The 24,314-nt window shown below is 38.4% G+C and overlaps 1 protein-coding gene across 5 annotated transcripts in view; it reads left to right on the top strand.

Annotated features, from left to right (window-relative positions):
- The window catches only part of EPHA7 (EPH receptor A7), a 174,035-nt gene that overhangs the window by 1,397 nt on the left and 148,324 nt on the right, over positions 1 to 24,314 (top strand). For all 5 annotated transcript variants that reach the window (XM_068149718.1, XM_068149740.1, XM_068149712.1 and 2 more), the window contains exons 2-3: positions 3,358 to 3,422; positions 7,754 to 8,423. In XM_068149718.1, coding sequence (XP_068005819.1) covers positions 3,358 to 3,422; positions 7,754 to 8,423 — 735 coding nt within the window. The remainder of the gene's footprint in view (positions 1 to 3,357; positions 3,423 to 7,753; positions 8,424 to 24,314) is intronic.

Below are 24,314 nucleotides of genomic sequence, written 5' to 3'. Positions count from 1 at the left end.
ACGTCAATATTTTCCATCAAACCGTTTGCATGTAGTAAAATATCATTTCGAACCTGTAATTGGAGTTAAAAAAAAAATAAAAAAATCTCAATTAAAATGTCCTCTGCCCTTAACAGAAGAAGGCGATGGCGAGGTCGAAGGAGGAAGGAGAGAGCCTTTCCTTAGCAGCATTTCTAAAGTTTATTTGGAGGGGTTGTAAAGCACAGAGACCCCCACAAGGGGAGTACTAACGCGTGGTTGTATATGATGGGAGCGGAGAAGGGCTGGGCAAGCAGGCAGGCAAAAAGGGAGGGTGCGGGCTGCCTGCCCCACTCTCCCCTATGGATTGCGCTCCAATTAGGGCTGCGCCAGTGTCTCCCAGCGGTAGTCTGCCTTATGTTTGTGCGTATAGATGTGTGCGTGTGTGTATATATATATATATGCATCCAAACATAGAAGTGTGTATGCATAGTGAATATATGTTTAGGGAAAATCAACCTAGCCAAAGGAGGGTCTGGAACGGGGAGCGGCAGTCAGGGCTTGATAGTGGCTACCTGCTTCAAGAACAGAAAACTCCCACGGAAGAAAGAGCGAGGAGAAACAAAACAAACAAACAAAACCACACAAAACCCCCCAAACCAATACAAACCCGAAAAGTAACTTTGTAGCTTCACTCCTAGCCTCACCGAAAGGGCAGTGGCGGGTAGCAACTCCGCGTGGTTTCTCACCGATCCTCTCTGTCTACGGAAGAGGGATGAGGGGATGAGAGGCTGAAAAGTTTTCCTAGTTTCCCTTCTGTAGCAAAATAAAAGCCGCGGTGAGATGCTGGAGAGGAGCGAGTCAGGGTCCGTCCGGCTCTCCAAGCGAGGGGTAACCGCGGTTACCAGCGGAGTCCTCTGCTAGCGCCGCGGCCGGGACCCTCGGGATGAACACAGACGCGGGGGCGCTGCGGTCTGCTTCCCCCCGGGGGGAGGTCCTACCCCTCCGCTCCACGGCTAACGAGAGCTCCGAGCTCTCTTCCGGAGCTGGTGTCCTGGGCGCTCCCTCCCCAAGTCCGCGGCTGCCGGGCTGGGTGTGCGTGGCGGGGTTGACCGCGGTACCGGTAACCCGCTGCTGCCTAGCAGCCGAGTCCCGCGCCTCAGCGCGGAGGCGCGGCCGCCTGCGCGCCGCGCAGCGCGCGGGGAGGGCGTGCGGCTGCGGCTCCCCGCGGAGGCAAGAGGCCGCAGTTCTCCGCCTGCGTCGTGGCGCTCCTTTCTCTGCAGCCGCGCCCCCGCGCTTCTCCCGCCGGCTTTACGCCTCCTTTAGCGCTCTGTCCCGTCGCCGAGACCCCGCCGAGGGGCGTCCGCCACCCTGCGCTGAGCTCGTCCCTCTACGCCCCAGCGGAGGGACTGCGCCGGGGCTCTCGATGTGCTCCGTGCTTGGGCTCTCGGTGCGCATCTGTGCGCGGCTGCCGTCCTCCCGCATCCCTTCTCGGCGCTGCCCAGCCCGGGCTGGGAGGAGCGCACCAGCTGCTGGCCTGGAAAGCTATTCCAGTAACTTTCAGTGGTACAAGGAAACGCCACGTTTTCTCTGCAAGGGTTGTTTGCTCAGCTAGTGTCTGTGTCTGGTCGTTTTTACCTTGTCTTTTCTTTCTGGGATGGGCCCACCCATGGCTGTGTGATGAATTACCGCCAAATAAAAAGTATAAGTAATTGCAGATATGGGATATTGTGCGGGTGCCGAAATGGTTAATTTTTTTTCCTGGTACCTTTTTTTTCCAGGCCCATTATAAATGTTCTTGTTTAACAAACCGCCCCATACACCACCTGCTTTTCTATAGAAAGTGTTACAAAGTTAAGCCCCTTGAATCCAAGCTTAAAGAAATAAGCAGATAATCTTTCTAGAGCAAGACTATCAAACTTCCTTAATGAGTAATTCTGCTTTATTACTGAAATACAGGTCTGGAAGCTAACATTCCAGATATCACTGTGTAAACCTTTAAATAACTTTCTTTGTTGTTGTTTTTATTCAGTCATCTTTCCAGTGATTCACTGAAATTTTGTTAAAATTCTGCTAGGAGAAAGGGCTGAAGCAAGAATTGCAACCATTTCAAAAGAGCTGGCAGAAGTTGCTTCAAGTTACAGACTTAAATTATTCATTGAAATAGCAGTTTGTAAATGCTGTGTATAAAGTTATAAATAGCTTTATAGCTAAAAGTATACAGAATGAATTTAAATTAGAAATGTTATTTTTCATTTAATCAAATAGAAATAGGAAGTTAAAATGTGAAGTTTTGAAGAAGTAATCTTCAAAGTGCAGCAAACATAGCTATATGTTTGATTACTTTGCAGCTTTGGCTGTTTGGAAGAAGGTATGACATACAGCAAACTATTTCAAATTTTTCACCTTTTTTTTGTGACATCACAGATTGATATGTGTACCATTTGAAAGTCTTACAGAAACTTACAATAATATGCTGAGAAAGAAGCTTATAGCTGTCGCTGAAATGTAAGACGTGTATAGGAATGTACTTTTGGAGGTAACAGAACATCAGTAATACAGCTTTCAGTGTGTAGTGTAAAATATGTAAGAGTTGGTTTATTAGGCTGTGGTTAACCACTTTTGGAGACAGAGTTACATTTAGCTGAAAATTATTACAGTGCTACTAGGAACTGATGTCTTTTTATATAGGAGTGTCACTGGAGTAGAATGACATGAAGATTTCAGTAAGCTATTACCATAAAGTGAATTCATATGATTCTATCTGTACAGTATTTTGTATATGTAAAGTGGGAGGAAATAGCAACATCCCTTATTTTCTATATTCCTGGTCTTCTATTTATAACATTACTACTTTATCACCTAGGGGACATTTTAATTTCTTTTCCTTTTTGTTTTCAAACTCAAAAGGCTATTGCTTTTGCAGTGCAGTTCCCGGTAAGGTATAGACTAGTCTAAAGCCTAAAGCAGTTTGCAAAACTCTTGAAATGTTGGTGTGAATTCAGCTTGGTTTAAGGTCACTATATTAACCAGCATGTGGGAAATGTCCTTCTTACAACAAAAGACATGAAGAGAGCATGCATCTTAATGACCGATTGGTAACACTTTAGAGCACTAAGAAAAACAATACACTTTGAGTTAAGCAATGGAATTATTAAGGTTAATGTGTATCTGCGTGTATGTGTATGGTACATAGTCATATAATCATCTGTTTACTAGTAAATGCATAGTTTTGTTGCAGGTAATTATTTTTGTTTAGTAATAACATGAAGAAAAATAATTTGTACAAAAATGCTTTTTATCACACTTTAAATTCAGACTTTGTTCATTGGTTTTATTTTCTCACTATATTTAAGAAACAGTGGAAATTCTTTTTTGTTTTTTTTTTTCCCTTTTTAGTAATATTGCTGGACTCTAAAGCACAACAGACAGAGTTGGAATGGATTTCCTCTCCTCCCAATGGGGTATGTACTCCAGCTGAAAATTAAGTTCCTAAAGTTTAAGTAGGTATTTTACCAAAGAAACTGAAAGACTTGCTATAAACTAGCTCCCCCCTCATATTTCTCTCAGTAACCATGCCAAATGTTTACAGCTTTTTCATTTTTAGAATGGAAGGAAGTATACCTCATGTTACAGTGCACAAATGTACAAGCCAATTAAAAGGAAAAAACCTGAGAAATTCACCTAAATGTTGTCAGTAGCTTTATGTTTTGTAGTGTAATCCTTCGTGCTGTATCAGAAAGCTCTGTGTATTTATAGCACAGTATTTTAAAATCACTTTTTCTTTCTTCCTTTAGAAACAGATTTACTTCTGTGTGGAAACTTTCTAAAAATATGTTTTTCATTTTCTGTATAATGGGTGATCATAAATTTGTTTACAATGTTTTCTTTGTAATTGAATAGCACAGATTGAAGTGCTCTGAAATAAAAACATTTATACTGCAGATGTGCTTGAAATGGCATTCCAGACTTGAAACATCCCCAAGTCTTGTGGTGCTTGGTATCTGGAACTAGGCACAAATTATGTGGTTAAGGTCACCTCCAGCTTGCTTACAAATTAATCTCATGGTACTCCATGAAATGTACTGTTGTAAAGGACATCATAAAAAAAACCCAAAACACCAGAGAGAGAAGTTTAGACCTCAGTGCTATTGTTGTAGTTACCATGTATGTAAAGTTTAGAAATGCTGCTTTGAGTCTGAATTCAAAGTGGTGAAAAAGTTCTGCCTCACACCTAGAGAAAGAACACTTTCAGAAGGGTATAGTGAATACGTTGTCCTACCTTAGCCCAGTCCCACTTTAGTGTCTGGCAAACCATAAATTATACAGACAGTTGTTACTGATGGAAGCAGTCTTGCTGAATCCATTGTGGCTCTTTGCATGAGCAAGGACTTGGGGAATCAGGCCCTTAATCTTCAGTGCATTAAGAAATCTGGAGCCAGGAGAGCGTGAAGTGTGAGGGGGGATATAAAAAGTGTAACAAATCCTTTAAATAAGAAGAATGAAAATCTGAAAGTGTCTTTCTTTAAGAGCAAGATCATAAAATCAATACAAGCATAAACTGGAAATGAGTCTAAGGACTTCAGCAAGAATGTAACGCGAGCTCAATGCGTATGATGGCTAATAACCTTGGCATTAGCGTTTTGCCTTTACCAGAGGTGTTTGAAAGATTAGCTTGATGGCAATTATAGTAGGCTAACCTGTAAATAATGAAAGACATGTCAACACATGTTACAGATGTCAGCATACTAAAAGATGAAAGTAGAGTCAATTTCAATGAATAGTAAAAGATGACTTCCAGAAGTAGAAGCTAGTTTCAACGAGGAATTAAAAATGAATCAAAACTAATGGCTGGATTCATATGTGTGAAAATGTTTAGAAATAGTTGCCTGTAAGTTAATGTAAAAATACCATTTTAATAATGTGATTATGAAAATACATATTTTTCTAGTTTTATTTACTGAATTTTCTGCTATTGAGTTAAGACTTCATGAGAAAAAAAAGCAATGAAAATCTTTTTGAGCGCATCATCACACTATGAAGTATATCAGCCACATACTCATTAAATACTTTGGTCAACTGCAAATGTTGCATCTCACAATTATTTCAAACATTGTTGAGATAACTAATAAGTTAAAATACCAGTACTGAAACCAGTAAAGAGGACACATTCAAGTGGAATTGCATGTATATCCCCATATGGTGCAGCAAGACAAAGAAAAGTTGAATTTTCTTGCTGCAAAAGCTATCATGGAGTTGTTCCCTTTAAAAAGATTTCAATGCAACATGACCTCAGATGGCATAGGTGAGAACATATTCTGAAGTATTGATGTATTTATTTTTTTTCCCAGTAAAGAATCAGGAACACCTCCAATGGACTATTCAAAAGAACAGCTCTGTGATTACACAAATCATATTTCCTTATATTTTTTTAAGGAAAATCATACTTCATGGCTTTGGGAAAACATGAAAAGATAGACTTCAGTGTTTAATGCTATATATGACCTGCAGCAGGACTTCTTATCTGAATGTAGTGTTTAGTATTTTTCTACTTGGGTGTAGCATAAGAATCTCTGATACTGGCTAGCCTCTTGTAGTGGACTTTAGGAGGGCTCATTTATGTCGTATTACAAAATTGGTTTGATTTTGTTAACTTCATGTTGTTTGTTTATTTTGTTTTACTTTTTTTTTCCTTTTGTGGGGTGGGGATTTGTTTTGGTGGAGCAACCCACATCAAAACCTGAAGGAGTTGCATGGTGCCTTAGAGTTACTTAGACTTCAAAGATACTGGAATATCTTGTTGCAGAATCTGGCTTGGTGTTTTGAGGGAGGACAGTTTACATAAGATTAAAAAAAAATCAATCAAAACACTCAAAAACAAAACAAAACAAAAACCACCCCCCCAACACTACCTGATGTGAAATGGAGAATATAAGCATCAGTACAATGTTAGGCTTCATGCCCTTTTTGTTGTCTTTGTGCTTCTATTTTTTTTAAAACTTTTTTTTTGTGTGTGTGTTTTTTTCCCCCTTGTTTTGTTTTTCAGTATGGCAGAGGCGAAAGCTTTGGCCCACATCCCCTTCTTTCCTTTGTTTGTACTAGTTCTTATAGAAGAGTAAAAGTCTTAACTCATTCAGATCTAATAAATCTATTATGAAGCTAGACTTTCTTCTCTTGTAAGAGTAATACAGTTCCATATGCAATCAGTTCAGCTAACTGCATGGGCATTTAATAATATATTTAAATTATTTAATACCATATGGAGATATAATACTAGGCACACCACATCTATATTAATTGTAGGTCTTTGAAATGTGCTTTGATATTTGCCACTTCTGTGCATTTCAGCATCTGCTGCTGTGATATATTTTGTGGTGATAACTTCTAGCATCAATTCAGCCACATCTGCTTTTTCCTGGAGCAGTACACCAACACTGAAATGATCTCATTTGCTGTCACATAGGTTTGCAAAGTACTGTATACTGCATAGCTCCTAGTCTGGGAAACCAGTACTTTCCATGGTTGGTTACCGGTGTAAGGAATGTCAGCGGGTGCTCCATCCTGCAGAGGTGCAGAATATGCTAGTCCCACAAAGCACTTAAGCATATGCTTACCATTAATCTCATAAGTACTGTCATTGATCTTAAGCATGATCTTAAGTGCATTATTGACACGGGGCCAGAGGGCTAAGTGCCATAGGGAGAAGTCACAGTTGTCTGTATCAAGGGGTGAAGATAGCTCAACCTCCCCCCTAATTTATTACAGCTGTGGTTCCTGCAGTGAATTAAATGTTACAAGAAATGTGACAAAAAGGTGACATATATTGTTTTGGTTACACCTGGGCAGATCTGCCTGGCTGATTCCAGTGGAAGGTTTGCCTTTGCCAGCACAAATTCCCATGCCACTGAAGGCTGTTGCAGGCTTACCAGTTTGTTACACAGTTGGTAACCTAAAGAGAAGAAGCAATAACAAAACCCAGACTTTGAACGACTGAACTTTCAGTCATGTGGGTTGTTCTTAATAACATATGTAATCTCATGGTTCATTTGAATTCCCAGCTACATGAGGCCTGCTCCTTTTAATGTGGATGCAACCCTGAAGAAAATGTGAGGTCAGGAGCCCCTGCTTACCTTCTTTGGTTTGTAAGCAAATCAGAAAGAAGACTGAAGGAAGAGGGGGCAACCAAACTTTATTGCTTTCAGACTTTTAATTCTGTCCATTTTCTCTTTCCTTCTTTCTTGGTGTAACTTCCATCATATAGAAGGGAGAGAAAATTGCACACTTCAGGACCTGGTCCCATGCTTTCTGTGCAACTGAAAGTTCCACTGGAAGTTTTATCTACACAAGTTTCATGTACTGTAACACCGAACAATTTTAATTTCTAAGACTTTACTGATTTTTGGTTTCTATGGAAGAAAGCTGCCTCCCTTCTTCTGGTCTCACCCAAACCAGTCATGACCTTAATGAAATGTTTGGGATCCCAGTGTCTAATCAGAATTTAGTATGCTGAACAGCCATCTCTGAAACTTCCCCTTTACAGCTCTACCCTCAACATAATAATGATTTTTAGAAGTGGTTTATATGTGGGAAACACATGGAGGGAGAGAGAGCCTGCTTCTGCTTTGATAGGTCTTTTCTTCAGTTGAGTATTTAAGAGTATTGTAATAGCCTACTTTTTATGAAACCATACTGTTAAAGAGGGAGACTTGAATTGTGTGAAGTCTTTTAAAATACACTGTAGTTACATCTGGTGGTGTATTTATTTTGTATTACTAACTGTTTGTTATTGTTTTAGTGGGAAGAAATTAGTGGACTGGATGAAAACTACACTCCTATACGAACATACCAGGTATGCCAGGTGATGGAATCAAACCAAAACAACTGGCTGCGGACTAACTGGATTGCAAAAAGCAATGCACAAAGGATTTTTGTAGAACTGAAATTCACTCTGAGGGATTGTAACAGTCTTCCTGGAGTTCTGGGGACTTGTAAAGAAACTTTTAACTTGTATTATTATGAAACAGACTACGACATTGGCAGGAACATCCGAGAAAACCAGTATGTAAAAATAGACACTATTGCAGCAGATGAAAGTTTTACCCAGGGTGATCTTGGGGAGAGGAAAATGAAACTTAACACAGAGGTGAGAGAAATTGGGCCTTTGTCCAAAAAAGGATTCTATCTTGCATTTCAGGATGTAGGGGCCTGCATTGCTTTGGTCTCTGTCAAAGTCTACTACAAGAAGTGCTGGTCCATCATTGAGAACTTAGCTATTTTTCCTGACACAGTGACTGGCTCAGAATTTTCCTCTTTAGTTGAAGTACGAGGAACTTGTGTCAGCAGTGCGGAGGAGGAGGCAGAGAACTCGCCGAAGATGCACTGTAGTGCAGAAGGAGAATGGTTAGTGCCTATTGGAAAATGTATCTGCAAAGCAGGATACCAGCAAAAAGGAGACACGTGTGAACGTAAGTAAATACATATCTTGCTGTACTGTGTGTGTTAGCAGGTCCTGTTCTACCAGCTTATTTTATTATTATATTTTTTGCAAGAGAAATATATCATCAGACTACTGCAGTTTTTGGATCTTCAATCTGTAAACTTCACACTGGCTAATCTAAACCACTCAGCCCTTCTGGATATGGAAATCAGCAGTTGCATATGTAATTACTAAATTTAACCAAGAAATGTTTAGGTTGTATGAAGTATAAATATAGATTCAGGATTAATAGTCTAAACTGGTTAAGGCGATGTTCCTTGTATGTCTGGTGATGCTGAGCAAGCCATGCCTACCACAGAATATTTTATCAATAATCTCAGATATGAGCAGTTAAATAGTTTGTTTTTTCACATCATCTGTGACAGGATTAGAAGGAAATGAAACCCGAGGAAATAAACTTAGATTGAAGTATGATTAGGAATGGGAAGAATATACAAACAAAAAAGCTCTGAGGTTTGTATCAAGTGTCTGAAAATTCAAACACAAGATAGACATTTCAAACAGAATATCAAGTTTTCAGAATAAGGAATATTTTACTTTCTACAATATCTTTTTGCATAAAACTAACTCAAACCTTTTGGCTTTCTATGGGATCATAGTGAGTAGTTTAAAATATTAGTAAATCAGAGACTAATGAGTTGTGCTTTCTAATTCAGACTGATTCAGTTGCTTGTATTCTTAGAATGATGCCTACTGTTAGCATTGCTGTGTCTGGGGCTATATGTTTAAGACATTTCAGCTCAGTGTAAGAAAGGATATGTCATTGTCTTTGCTTACAGTAAAATCAAAAGAAAATAGGCCGTTGGTTTGAAGACAGGTATGTTCATGGACATTTAGCACAGGGTCTATCATTATTATCATAACACAAAGAGTTATATATCACTATATTTTTATTGAAAGATAGGCAGTATTTGTTAGTGAGAAATGTAAGTTGAAAACTGGAAAACACCCCCACAAATCTGTGAAGACAAGAAACCTGCAGAATCTCAAAACCAAAGCTGGCAGCAGTCACCGAGTCTGAGATGTCTGTGTGAAGATTTCAAAATCCATGCAGGCTTAGGGACAGCCTGAAATACAGTGAGTGAGTCCCCTTATTAATAATTTTTCCTCGGTAAAACCCACAATTGTGTTCTTGACAAGTTTTTACAAGGAAATTCAGTACAAGGTGAAATAAGCGGAGCTGATCTGAAGTCTTTGTAGCCTTGCACAAATCTTTCATTGCTCTGTTGGGTAGGGGTGAGGGTTTGTACACTGTGGAGGTTGAGCTCATTAGGAGTAATTGCAATGAAGAAATCTTTCCCCACTAAACCATTCAACTGTATTAAAGCTCTGTTAAAAATATTAAGTGTCGTGTCCCTTAGAAACCTGTTTCGAGCATTTTGAATGTTTCTTTTGAAAGGACCGAACTTGTTACCTTTTCTTAGTAAGCTTGCTCTTGATTACAGACCTAGTCATGGTTGATGTAATTAATATACTAATTTTATTTGATTTCCAGAAAAGTATTCAAAGAAGAAAGCAGTGTACGTTGGGAAGTGGGTGGAGGACATGAGCTGAGTGAGCTTGAGGGGTGGTGGATATAGAGGAAATTGGTGTTTGGTAACTGGAATTCAAGTAACCTGTTTATTAAACAGACTTCTTAGTTTCAAACTGCACCGGCGTTGACAAAAGAATGAAATGACAACTTGTACTTGAGTACAGTAGCATGCTCATTTGCAAGAACACTTCCCATTTTTGGCTTGCTTCCAAAGCAATCACTAGGAGAATATGTGGCTCTGGAAACAGTCCAGGGGATCATTTATTGTATTTTTCCTCTTTTCTTTCAGTGATCCTGTTAAGAGTTTCAAAACAAACTCTGGCTCCGTATTGAGGCAAGTTAATGTGCTTGAGAGGGAGAAAGTGGGAGGCAGGCACTTGCCGAATGTGTGCTGTTGGCAGCTCCAAGTCAGAGGGATCTGAGTGACTGCAGCGCACAATAGTAATTGCCGTCTGTAATACTTGTTAGCCATGTCTGTGCTTGAGGATGTTATTAAGTATGATCAACTATGTAGTGGCCGATAATACAGCTGGCACACTGATTCAGCGTCTGTTTTTTGTGACAGATATTGAGAGAAACTTATCTGAACGTTGACACTAATGCAACTGGCTATCTGTTACTGTCAAGCTGTGCAGCAGATCAAGCAGAAGCAAGTTGGCGTGTGTTTCCTTAACCCAGAGCTTTCATAGCCCTGTCTGAGGGCTCACTTCTGCAAATACTTTGTACCTGGCATGCTGCATGACTTCTTTGGGACTACTCATGGCAGAAAGCATTGTGCTCTGTCAGGATGGGCAGAAGTCTGTGGTTCCTCTTTCACACATCCTAAAGCTCAGCTGAACAGACACAATAGGAAGGTCTTTTATACTTACAGAATAATACCTTATCTGGCTGCATTGTAGCAAAGGTAGGAGTAGGTGTCCATGCTGTGGTTCCAAATAGCTCTTCATCCTGTAACTCAGTGGGGATTTTTATTTGTTATGCCAGCTTGATTGGCTGGCTGTGATTGAAGAATGTGTACCTTTTTGAGATTCTCTTGTGTGTGTGAAATTTATGAGTTTGGGTACTAAAACAATTGAATTTTGATTTATACACAACTCTGCACTGAATGTGTTACCAGGAGATTTTTTTGTTGTTGTTACATGAATGTAAGTAACTGGTAATGCTGGGAAGGATAAGGAAGAAAAGAACTGTGAACGGTGAAATGTATAACCTGGAAAAGGAGTTCCCATGTGCTCCTCCTTCAGCGCTTGATCTTTCAAATTGAATTAATGTTTGTTTGTTTTCAAATGTACACTGACTACTACTTACTGCAGGTGTGTCAAGGAGCCCGTGCCACCTCAGTCATCTATTGTGATAATATACATACATAAGAAAGCCAAATTCCACAGAGATCACAGCTGTCTCTTAAAGCAAATCTTAAAACAAGGTGGGAAAAAAAGAACACATGAGGAAACTAGATGAGCTTTGAATTGTAGATGCTTTTGCTGTGTGCAAGGACATTATCACCTCAGTTTTGATCTTACGTCTGCTTGTATGTAGCATTATGCTTAGGTGTGGGAGTTGTACATTTTCAGGCATTATCTTGAAAGATACCTGGCAGGTACCAGAAAGGTACTTAGAAATATTCTGTTCTTCAACATCATGCATTGCATCTGTTCTGGCAGAAAAAAAAAACAACCAAACAACAAAACCCAATGACATTCTCAGTAGCTGTAGTGGACTCCCAATATGTCTAACTTCCATTTTTAGTGTCTTAGTGGAGTTCAATCAATATGTTGTGCATCTGAATGGCACACTGTGCTCAGTGGTTGGTGTTTGAAGAAGAAAATAATTATTTGAGAACTAGTGTAGTGTATTTCCCATTTCTTTCATGTTAGTTGAGGATGAGAAAGGAGAGAAATTTTTTTAACTGGAGCAGTAGAGTGATATTTTAGAACAGGTAGGATGCATCTCATCATATGAGTGAACTGAGAAACCAGAGAGATTGTTGGACTCCAAGTGGATGCATTTTATTGTTAAACATTTTATAATGCCATATTGATGTTAGCATTGACAGTTGTTCTATTGGCCTCACATTCTGGGTTTGGCTATGATAGGAGTAAATTTGTGGTTTGATTTGTTTTGGGGTGTTTTCCCCTCCACAAGAAGCTAGGAGGGGCCCCAGCCAAAATGAACCAGCAGCTGAATCAGCAAATGGGCTATTTGATAGCATACTGATAGAATGTCTGCTGTATAAGGGAAAGGCTGGCTGGGCAAGCTCAGGTGGTTTGAGCAGGTGATTGTGACATGGGTGGCAGCGGGATTGAGTGTCTAGGCCATTGTGGTCAGTGCTGCATTTTGTATCACTCACTGTCTATACTATTTCATTAGTGTTAGTCTCCCTGATTGCTGTTATCTCTTTGTCCTGTTCTACTAAAACTCTCCTTATCTCAGCCCGTGGCACTTTTCCTTTGTCTCTTGATTTTCCTTCCCATCCCACTGGGGCTGCTGGTGGGGCAGTTGTGTAAGGGGCTGTGTGGGGCTCAGCTGCTGGTTGAGTCTGAGCTGTGACACCTCAAAATGGGGGAAGGATTATAACTATTTGTACATTTTTGTCTTGTTGAGGTAAAAAGGGAGCTACAGGCTTTTCTTTCCAAACTGTCATGTGCTGTATGCTGTGCCAGACTGCGAGCTGCATCTGTTCCTTTTTTATTTTTTACTGGGACAAATTGTTATCTCTTGGTTTTCTGAAATATTACTTGATAAGAGATCCAGAAACCAAATTTGCCTTATGCTTGGCATATTTGTGGTGAAGTGTGTGTGGCTGTAGCTTGTTTGTTTATTTATTTATTTATGTATTTATTTATTTTTTTAAACATCATTCCACTTAGGAGCTAATGTGCTAATGTGCCACACATTTATTAGTAGAGAGCAATGAATTAAGGGAGGAATGTGAATAAATTGTCATTAAAAAAATGTTACCTGTTCCTAAAAAGCCCAAGTTGGATGTACTGTGAATTGGGTGTAGAGTTTAACCCCAGGTAGTGTCCCAAAACCTCTGGATGACCTGCAGCTTGAGTAACCTATGTTGACATTCCTGCATTTTCAATTTGAAAACGTTGTGCTTTGTGGAGATGGGGAAAAATGGTAGGAAATATTTTCAGTGGCATTTATATCATCAGGACTCTAAATGTTTCCATTTTTGAGGAAGGGTTACCTTTCTTCCATTTGCCTCCAAAATTACTCTAGGGAAGAGAATTTAATTATTCTCAGCAAATTGAACCAGAGCAGAGAATGAGGATATCTCTGAGTCTTGTCATTTTCTCTGAAGCAAGTGAAAGTTTAGCAGGAGGGTGCCTACCTCCTTCCCTTTTTATGTCCTAACATATTAAATAATTTTCTGTCTCTTTTTTTTTTTTTTTTTAAGGAAGGTTAAATGTGATCTGATAATCAGCTCCCAGATAGAGCTGCACAGGAAATATTTGATTAAAAAGAAATCCTATAAATACCTTTCCAAAGAATCATTGCAGGTTTTAGAAAAATATGCCAGATACTTTCAAGGTAAAATCAAGACCTAACTAGATGGTCAAGATTACTGAAAGTATTTCTAATGTGAAATGCAGAGCTATAATTTCTGCTTCTAGCCCCCTTTGGAGCTTCTAGAAACTTGAATGTCATAGCTCTCTTTCACCTTAAGAGTTTTCTGACTGTTCTGCCTTTCACACAGAACAGTCTGGTGTTCACAGATCTGTCTGTCCCACTAAGTAGTTTATGTTTGACCTACGTTGTTCATGTCCTTCAGTTTTTTGGATGTGTCAACACAGAAGAGAAGGGATGAGGAGCTATGTCTACTGTTAAACACATCCTCTTTGAAATGTGATTTCAAGATTAAATAGTACAAAATGGCTTGTCTTTTCAGTGATCAGGGCTACCCATCATCTGAAGAAACTGGTGCCTTAATGCTTTATAGTATTCGTTCCAGGTCTTCTCTGGGTTGCCTTTTGATCCTATGACACAGGATTTTTTTGTAGGACTCCTTTGCTTGAGGTGACTAAATTAGTTTGATTAGTATGATTATAGCCTGTCACAGTTTTGGTAATACAACATCCTCTCTCAAGTGTAACGGCAAGGTATGTGAGAAGTAAGGTGATGTTAAAGTGAAGTGATCAAGTAGTGGAGGCAGTTGAGCAAAGCTAGTTTGCATCTATAATGCCATCCAAGTGATCCCTACAATAAATTAACCGCAGAGCTACTGTCAGGTTTAGTTTCCAGTGAACTAGTTGTTTTGCTCCAGAAAAGCTGACAGCAATGAAATATAGCACATGCAGGTGGGCAGTCAGGAACCTAGATACTAGAGTGAAATTGTTGGATAATGTGATCAAATGTGGATGGAGCTCTTTGCATTCTCCAGCTCCTGTTCTCCCCAGTGCCCTCCTTGTCACACCTCATCCCTCTGCCCCTAGGTTCTTCTTCCCAGATTCTGCTTGCTCTCTCTAAAAATGAATTGTTTTGAATGTTGCTAGAGATTTTGCTGAATAGCAATTTCTTAAAGCTAAGTTGCTGTACCTCTTTTTTTTTTTTTTTTTTTGTGTGTGTGGTGTGTGTCAGATTTACTGCTGTGCACAGATTTTGAAATGAAAACAAAGCCAGCAATGAAATCGAACAGAATCTTAGTAATTTCTCCTTTAGTTACAGAGGAAGCACTAATGCTGTCTTTTTTACGGGTCTGGGATGCCACTGCTGAATTAGCTATGGTTGCTCAACAGCTGGGCCATTAACTCCTTAGCCATAAAGCCTCTCTTCTGTTTCTTCTAAATGAAGCTTTAGTTGGTATTTAGAAATGGAATCTCATTGTGTCAAGCCTGTTGCCCAAAAACATGTATCTTGCTTCTGAAACACACTCTTCTGCTCAGAAGTCTTTGTGAAAGCGCAGTAAGCTTTGCTGTAATTTTCCAAGTATAAAATATTTTCCTAGATGAAAAGGCAACTGGCTTTCTGTTCACCTCTGAGTAGTATGCCACTAAAAATAAATTTATATATCATTTAATTTCTGAGTACAAATGGGAGAACTGACACATTGTCGTTGTTAGAGAAATCGGAAGTGTACATGAATTCCATTAAATACCACTCTTAGCTTTTTAAGAGTTATACAAAACAGAAACCAACCCCTCTAGCCAGGAGAAAAGGTTCCGGGAACTGAAAAGAATTAGTAGGTTACAGAGAAACTAAATGTAGAGTTAATTTAATGGAAGAACTGATCACAGAAACAGAGGAACAGGTTGGTAGATGTTTACTTTGTGTGTCTCTAATACTTCTATTATGTGGAGGATGAAATGCTGTTCAAAATTGTTCAAGCAAACTTCAGTTCAGAGTATTAAGTTTTCTAGGAAAACAAGGAGCCTTGAGTAAAGTGGAGGTTCTTATTCTAGATGTGGGGCAGTCATGCAAAGAGATCTGTATTTGGTGCTGAAGTTGAAAGAAAATAAAAATTACATAAGCAAAATGTTTAATTAGATTACCTTTTAAATTTTGCTAGATCCCAAACTTCCTCTGTTATCAAGAAAATATGTGCTCCCCTTCCTGCCTCAGCAGTTCATATGTATTAAGCAGTACTAAATCTTAAAAAGTATCTTTCTGCTTTTACTTGGAAAATTGTGGAGTTATTTTTCTCCTTCTGTGGTTTTCAGTTAGTGTGCTTATTACCACTTGAACTGCAGTGTAAAAATTAATTGTTTCGTCTTGACTTTTCAGCATTCAATCTTGATGTTTTCCTTGTACTGTCAAGCTCTGTCTGCAATGCTAATTTAGTTATTAAGAATGATAAGCTGTACACAGCTTGTGGATTAACACTTTTTAAATTGAAAACAAGTAAAACCTTTTCAAAATGGTATCTGCAAAGACAAAATGTACTCAATACATGTGCTTTGTTTCTGTCATGAGGGGTAAAAACCCAACACAATCATAAATACTACAAATACTGCTTAAGGCTGGACCCAAGTTAAGAATAAAACAATATGTAAAAGATTCCCTTAAAAGAGTTAGGAAAAGTATGTTCAGGGAGCCTATTAGAAACCAAACATGGTTCACATGGTAAAGAAGAAAAAAGTAGATGTTTCCTCCTGTAAGCCACAGAATGTTGTGGCATCAAGCAGGGGAGGAAAAAAACCCAAACCAACCAAAAAAACCCAAACCAAAACAAGGCAGTTTAATGGTTTAATTCCACTTTTCTCATCTTTAGTTTCATAAAAAGTAACCTCTATTTACAGGAGAATATATCTCATCTTTTTTTTCTATAACCTTGTGTTAATGAGAAAACAGCAGCAATAACAAATGTGGTTCAGACATTTTTATGAACAGTCTTCCTTTTACTTAGAGAAGCTTTTATCCCTGCACGCTTCCTAATCTTTCTCTTGTCTGTGTCTGTCACAGTGAGTTCTCTTGCCCCTGATACTAATAAAAAATACATTATATGTGAAAGTGAATAGTATTCTAGTTAATAGTTCACAGCAGAAACTTTCTTTTCTGTGAGAATCTCACATATAATTCCTTTTTCTCAGTCATATCAGCAGTATGCCCAGTATCTTTGGTGAAGGAATATTCCTGTCTATTTTTCCATTAATGACTGTTTCTGACTTAAGTTTCCCTGATAAACACAACATGCCAACGTACTGCAGAGTGACTGTTCAGTATTTAATGCTTTTTTTTCCCCCCATACTTATGTTTTTCTCCATTAAGAAGAGATTTTTGGTTTAGGAAACATCTTTGAGAAGCTCTATTCATTTCAAGGAATTGTGCTTAATATTAAGCTAATTGATAAGTATCCTTCAGAGTAGCAATGGCGGCCAAGTATAAAACTTCTGTGAATTAAGAATAGAACTGAATATACTTGCAAAGTCCTGATCCCTTCAATGTATGTACCTGTATAGCTTTATTTAGCTGGGTGGCCCTGCTGCCTAGCCTAAGGAGGATAAAGTTTCTTACATCTGTAAGAAACATCAGGATGCTTTACCCAAGGTAAATTGATACTTTAATTTCTGAATTTTATGGTTTAGATTAGTTACATGTGAGGCTCAGCAAGACATGGCTCTCCTACAATAATATTTTTAATAATTTTTCTAATAAAAGTTGAATTGACTGTAATTAGTAGGATTTTCTGACACCTGTGTGTGATTGATGGATAAAAAGAAAGTACATGATTAAAAAATATGAACAGTTATTATTTTGCAAACTACTTAATTTACATAAACACAAAGATTATTTCTTGCTGTAATTGTGATCTAAATTAAGGCTTTTGATTTTTAGAAGCTAGTGCAAGTCTAGAGTCCTAGTGTTCTGCGTGGGTACTGATTATCTTTATTATTTCTTTTTAGTAACAAAAAATGTTGATAGTATGTATTACCATAAATAAGCATGCTATAGAAAGTGTCAAAATGGGGCTTCTGCTTTTCAGTAATCAAGTTATGACTAATTTTAAGGAAGAAATGCCTAATGCTGAAAACTGATTGTGGGACTGTGGGCTGAGGAATCATCCCTAGAATTTAATAGCAAGAATTGTGTTGATTCAAGGAGAATAACATCATATGTATGTATTTCCCTACTGAGGAAAGTGCTGAAGTTTTAGGTAACTGTAAGCATAAAAATAAACCTAAAACTTTTACTTTGATGAAACATATTTAAATGCATATTTGATTAGATATGCTTTTCTGGATAGTAGATATTGTGCTGGTATAAATGTGTACAGAGAAGCAAATGTAAACAGGACTCAAAAATTTCACTGATGGCTCATGAGGTGTATAATCTCTAGCATAGTTAGTGGCTATAGCTTATTATTATTCCTTCCTTACATTTAGTGACTGTGAAATATCACCCAGCCTAGATGAGTGGTGTTCATTTTTTCCACTAGATTGAACTGGAGTGGCCCTAGACAGTAATACTTGGAGATCGTCTGGCAGGTGACTACTATGGTGGCCTCATGTAGCCATATGCATGTGGCTTACTGTATATTACCTTCACCTTACTAGATAGGTCCTCAAGATGTGACTAAATTGCAGTGTTCTCTGACACTTAAAAAAAAAAAAGCTTATTCTTCTCCAATGACCATATATATGATTTTGTTCTAATTTTATGACATGAAGTGCATGTATATATTTCTCTGTAAGAAGGTCTAACCCCCTGCATAAGAGAGGGACAGGATGTCAGACTTTTCCATTCACTTCTGGTGGACCACCAAGGAGAAACACAGGAACTGTCTGGATGTTGGATTAATGACCTGACTCACTCCACCTGAAAAATCACAACTGCCTGTGGCCTCTGACTCTAAATCCCTCAGTTTCTCAGCTTACTGGTTAATCTTCATTTATGAGTAATAAACATAGTATTCTTTGAACTTCCTGAACATACCATCTTTTTTTGCATGGGTAAGTTTTGAGAACAAATGGTACATTTCACAAGTGTCTATGTGGTCCCTATTTGAATTAATTTGTCTCCACAGAGGGACATAGTTGGTGTTGGGAATCTTATTAAATCTCTCATTTAAAATCTTGGAAGTCTTGCTCAGCTAGCATGAAAATGCTTGAAGAATGTTGGTTGTTGATGTTCTGTAAGAAAAGTTTATTATATTCCTAAAAGTTTTGACCGTTTGTGTGCCATGCAGTTCAGCTCTGTTGATGCTGGAACAAATTACATGTTCAAAAATCTGTGGAACATGGTCAGAGTGGGCAACATGTGGCTGTGATCACTGATCATATTTACATGATCTCATTCAACTCGAGTTTTCTGGGCTTAGGTCAATTATTTTTCTTTCTGAGGAGAATTTGAACTTGAATCTCTTGCTTCAAATGGGGCATGGATATTAACCAACATGCAGTTGCTGTTAGGTTTTATTAGCCCCTGCTGAAAATTGGTCTTCCCATAGCCCTTCAGTTAGAACCATTCACATGGAGTGATGGGTTCCAATCTCATAGATTTGGGGCTTTCTTATATATTTAATATATGAAACACACATATATAAAATATAAAACTTTTAATCCTGGATGTTTGAGCTTTTTGCTTCAGAATATATTTTTGTCCTGATAAATTTATTTGCACTATATATGGCTGTATATATTTCTGAGGTGAATGATAGAACTGCAGAGAAGGTTCTGCTCATTTTTCAAATGTTTATAAGAGTGATGTTTTTGTATGGCCAAGCAAATGGAGACATATTGATCTTTTCTTCTTGTTTCTGTTAGAATGTATAGTTTGGTTTAAAGTCTTAAAATGTCAAGTATGAAAATGTATTTAGAGAAAAGATGACATGAAACACATTTGTATTTTTTAAGATCATCTTTGGTATTTCTTTTCTTAAGATTCTTTTGGACTGTGATTGGAGTTTTATTGAAGAAAGGAGTATTTTACCTGATTTTTTTTTTTTCCTTGTGTGTTGGATCAGGCCCATGGTGCAGTCCCTTAGCTGAAATCAAACATTGAATCTTGGAGGTTTGATTTCTCATGTTTCAAAATGTCAACATAGTTTTTGGAGCGATCAATTTATGTGCACAGTAAATAAATTAGCTAACTCTCCATTTTCATTTTTGTCCAAGTTATTGAAAAGTTTTGTTCCTTACCAGTAGCTTCCAGTAAAAACTAACAATCAATCATAGTTTTCTTTCTTGTGTGTATTATGATATTATTGTGATGTTATTTTTTTGCTGATTATGTAAGGGCAATGTATTTATACAGACAAATGTACAACTTTCAAAATGTAGGCAGTTTTACTGACACTAAAAAAAACCCTGCCAAACAAAAAACCAGTATTGATCAAGTCCCCTCAAATGATACCCAAAGGAAATGGACATCATTTTAGCTGTTAGGAAATTCCAAGGCTCCACATTGTCACCTCATTATCTCACCTATGGAAGTCTCAGCCAGATTTAATCTGCAGCCTGCTGCTTGAAAGTGTGAAAATATTATGTGCTTCAAATCATAAGCAGCATTGAAAATCATGTTCCCTGGTGCAGACTGAATAGAATTTTCCATCTGTGATCTGTGACTGTCTCTTCTGTTCACTTTCATTTATCATTAGGTGTGTGTATCACTTAATTTTCTGATTAAAAGGGGCAAGTCTTTGGCTTTACATTGTGTATGCTTGTTTGTCTGCTTTAGTTTGTCACTTGAATTAAGTTTCTATTTGGCCTATTAAAAAAACCCAAAAATTCTTGTCAGTAGAATTACTGGTGAGTAATGCCAGTAAACAAGGGAGAGAAATAACATCTTTTTATAACATGCTTTTTTTTTCCCCTGGGTGAGTGCATCAGAGGAGGAGACAATGACATGCCTACTTTTGATCTTTTGTCTTAAAGATTTTCTCTCATATGTAGAGCTACACAGTCGCTGTGTGGTGTATTACTCTTGTTTCCAGGAATATAAAATTCAAAATTGCATAGCACAGGTAGAGATGAGCGGTTTTCAGAACATAAAGCGTGTGTTGTTAGTACAATCTTTAAATGAGGAATTGTATTTCTCTCCTTAATTAATACAAGGACTTTATGAAAACAAACCCCATTTTTTAAATTCCAGCATTTAAAGACATTTTGTGTATTTAAGCGGTGACAAGGCTATTCATTATTAATTAACATTCAGGAGATAACTGAGTGTCAGTTGCCAGTCAAAGCAGAGCTTAGAAGTATGTTGACATTGATTGATGGACGTGTTCTGGGACTAAGCAGAAACAGGCTGCTCAGGTCATCTGAACACATGAAAACATTACAGGTCAGCTCCACGTACACAAAAAGATCTTTTGCTTGGGCTGTCCTTCATTCTAAAAGGAGGATATCCTTCCATGTAGCCTAGATCTCCATACTTGATTTGCAAGTTAAACCATAGCTTTCTAGCACCATGGTTGCCAGTTAGGGAGAGTGTAGTTTGAGGTAATGTGTCGTTGTGCTGTTTCTAGCTTTGAGTGGCTAGAGGTGCTTAAGTGTTCAGGTTGAAATAGTATTTTTGATGTTGTTTCATAAAGTGCTACATGTACCTATCAAATGTATATATACTAATGCAATTTATTCTTCAGGTAGAAGAAAATCCCCAAACTCTTAATTTATATTGCATTGAAATGCAGAGACAGAAGAAGATTTTCAGTCTTGCAATCTCTATAATCTCTTCAGAAGTGAATTTTAAATATCTGGTCACACCAGTTTTCTCTATTTCTTTCAGTTAGTAGAAAATTTGTATTCAATGAAATGAGGACTCAGCTTGTGGTTGCCTCACACCTTCTTTTAAAGGAGGATATAATAAGCCCTTTGTGTGCCCCATACAAATTACAGCTGCCCTAGACTGATTAGCCTGTGCCCCGTGGGAAGAGTGGTTCAGCTTTTTCTGTTTCTTATGGTGGGCACCTGGTCATACAACAGTGGTAGCAGTTACCTAAAGAAGCACGGTATGATTGATGGATGGTATAGTCCATATAGAAAAATGACATGTTCCTGTACTGAACAGTCTGGTCACCTTCAGTGTATGACAAGCATCTGCTTCACAAGTGCTTACTTATTATAATTTTTCTTCATTTGAATTTTCAGAATACGCTTCTAAATGCTAGCTAAGAGATGGAGGGCTATTCGTTAAGGTAATGGAAAAGGAGAATATCTTCTGATTGGAGCCTTTTTTCCTGTGATTATCCATGGAGGAAAAACTCCTCTGTTGTCTTACATGCTTCTGTAGATAAAGAAATGGGTCTGTCTTGTCTTTAAAATCCCCGTAGCTGTCTGCTTTGGGAAACGCTAGAGCTCCATCTAGTCCAGATGGAAGTAGTGTGCTGCTGAAGATTCCTTGCCAGCCTCCATCCTGGATAGTGGTTCTGCAGCATACTGGGGAAATATATTGAGAGCTGTCATTGTTTCATACTTGTGTGCCAGTACTCTCTCTCCTCATTCCTTCCAAGAACCAGCAACTGGGGCTTTTTAATGCTTCCTTTGTGGCCGGCAGGGTGCACAGAAGAGGCAGAACTCCTTTTACCCAATGGAAAAGGGGACCACAAACCATTTTGTTAGAAAACTGGTTGTGTTCCCTTGGGTAAAATCCTGTTTGCTTTATTCATGAAAAAAAAATAATAATTAGTCCCTTGGGATTACGTCTGAGAGTAAGGAAAACAGGAATTGGCCTTGTGTCATAACCATCTGTTACTAACACAAAGAGCAAGGGCCCAGTATTGCAGTCCTTGCTAAAAGCAGTTTGTTTAATAGTCATTACTACAAATATGAAAAATGTGCATTTTCCTCATTGTGTGTGGCAATGTTCCCTACCAGTAGTTTAAAAAACAAAAAGAAAGGAAAAAAAGAAAAGGCCATCGTGAGCATTGATGTACAATAGCACAATTGCATTAGTTTTGTATTGCAGTAGGCTATATGAAATAGACATCTCATTCCAAGAAATATATGTATTGCTGTATTTGCAAGAATCAGTTCAACTACTTTCATGCATATTTTGTCATTGGACATCATTTTGGTTTATGGCTGAGTTTTGATAGGGTTTTCTTTTCTAGTGCTTTTATGACTGAGGTAAACTTCCTTTTTGAGTGTGGCTCGTTTGAAAATGGTGACGTTTTTACCACTCCTTCATTAGAAAATATGTGCCTTTTTATTTGATGACCCCCTGTGTCCTCCAACTCCGTTCCACAATTATAACTGCATGTATTATTGAAACACTGACATAATTTGATCCATCCCGTCATACTGTATCACGGTGGAGAGGTAGCTTTGGTGGTTGATACTTCTAATTCACCTTTATAGGCCAGACTGCCAAGTTGGGTTATTTTTTTTTTCCTCCACCTTTGTGGCCTCCCCTGTATTTGGCATTTCTACTCCAATATTTGAGAGAATTACTTCATAATATTTACTACAAACCCCATAGTTCCGTAAAGGAAAATAACCAAACAAACCAGTTTTGGTGCTTCCCTGCCTGTTGTTCTTTCTTTCAGCAGTTTTTATATGCATGTTTTTTAGATTGTGTTCAGTTCTGAGAATGGTGCCAGTCCCTGCTAGATAACTTGAGCTATGGGTTTTAAAAGGGGCATTTAATCTGTGCTCCTCTGCTTCTGGCTATAAACCTATGCTAGGCAGGGCAAGGGTTGTTATAATCCTTTTGATTGCACCTCAGTGGGAGACCAGTCCTCTGGCTAGCTATAATGTCTTTAAGAGTGGCTTTATACAATCAGTCTGGCACAGTGCACATGCAGTGCAGCCCAGAATCTGGGAAAATATACAAATTATGATAGGAGGCTGGGTGTTTCCATGGTTTATGCAGAAAGACAGGAATTGCTGTGTAGGATCAAACAAGTGGCTTGTCAAATCCATTACTCTTTTGCCAGCAATGTCCAGTGGCAGATGTTAAAAAAAAAAAAAAAGTAAGAAAAGAACATCAGTTTTGTTTTCTTTCTTCCCCAAAGAATTCCATATAGCCCTGTTATATTTCCTTTATATATCCTTTCTCCAGTCATTCTGTCATTCAAATATTAAAAGCTGTCTGATTGTTTTCATTCCATGTAATTGATACGTTCTAATCCATTTAAGCTCCTAATATATTTTTGTGGGTTTTATTAAGTTTGTGGCCTTGGTTTTAAGGAGGCTGAAAAATCTACAGATGTTGATGTTATTAACCACTCAAGCCGTATTATTATTTATAAAATGTTGTCACCTCACAGGTGGCAGCTGTCCCACAAATGTGTGCTTTGAACTTGACTGAAAAGCCCCTTGAGGATCTGACACAGAAGCATGCACAGTAACAACATAATGATTTCTGTGCATTTGGAGATGTGCATTTCCAATAGTTTGATCGGAAAGACAGATTCATTGTTTGTGAACTGTTGGACAAATCCACTAGTATTTTATTACAGCAATGTAATAAAGCTACTTCTATTTCTTCATTTATAGACACTTTGAGTCTCTGAAGGGTTAACCTCCCACCCCCAGGCAAACAACATATCACTTTCCTTAAAATGCCATTGGGAAACTGAGATAAATGGCGAAGCATTTTCTGTGTTGACATGATGTTCGCCTGTCCGATTGCATCCTTCCCAACAGACAGCAGAGAAGCAATTACAAAAAAAGACATCTGTGCCAAGGTTTGGCTAGCCAGAGAGGGCAAGCTCTTGTGTTTAAGAGGTAGAGAATCCAATCGATGAAAATGTCTGGGCCTGTTAGCACCAATAAAGCTGAAGGCCACTGGGAAGCTCGGAGAGGGTCTTTTGTTGCGGAGATAGAAAGGAGGCTGAAGCTGTGACACTTGGGGAGGAATAGGGTCAGCTAGTACGATCATCCATCTTCCTCAATGGCAGCTTTCTGTCAGTTTTTAACCCTGCTCAGCAGAGGATCT

Source organism: Melanerpes formicivorus, unplaced genomic scaffold (assembly GCF_026170545.1).
Source record: "Melanerpes formicivorus ecotype bairdi unplaced genomic scaffold, bMelFor1.0.p_v2 SCAF_2, whole genome shotgun sequence".
Lineage (NCBI taxonomy): Eukaryota > Metazoa > Chordata > Aves > Piciformes > Picidae > Melanerpes > Melanerpes formicivorus.
This window is presented reverse-complemented; position numbering and strand designations above follow the sequence as displayed.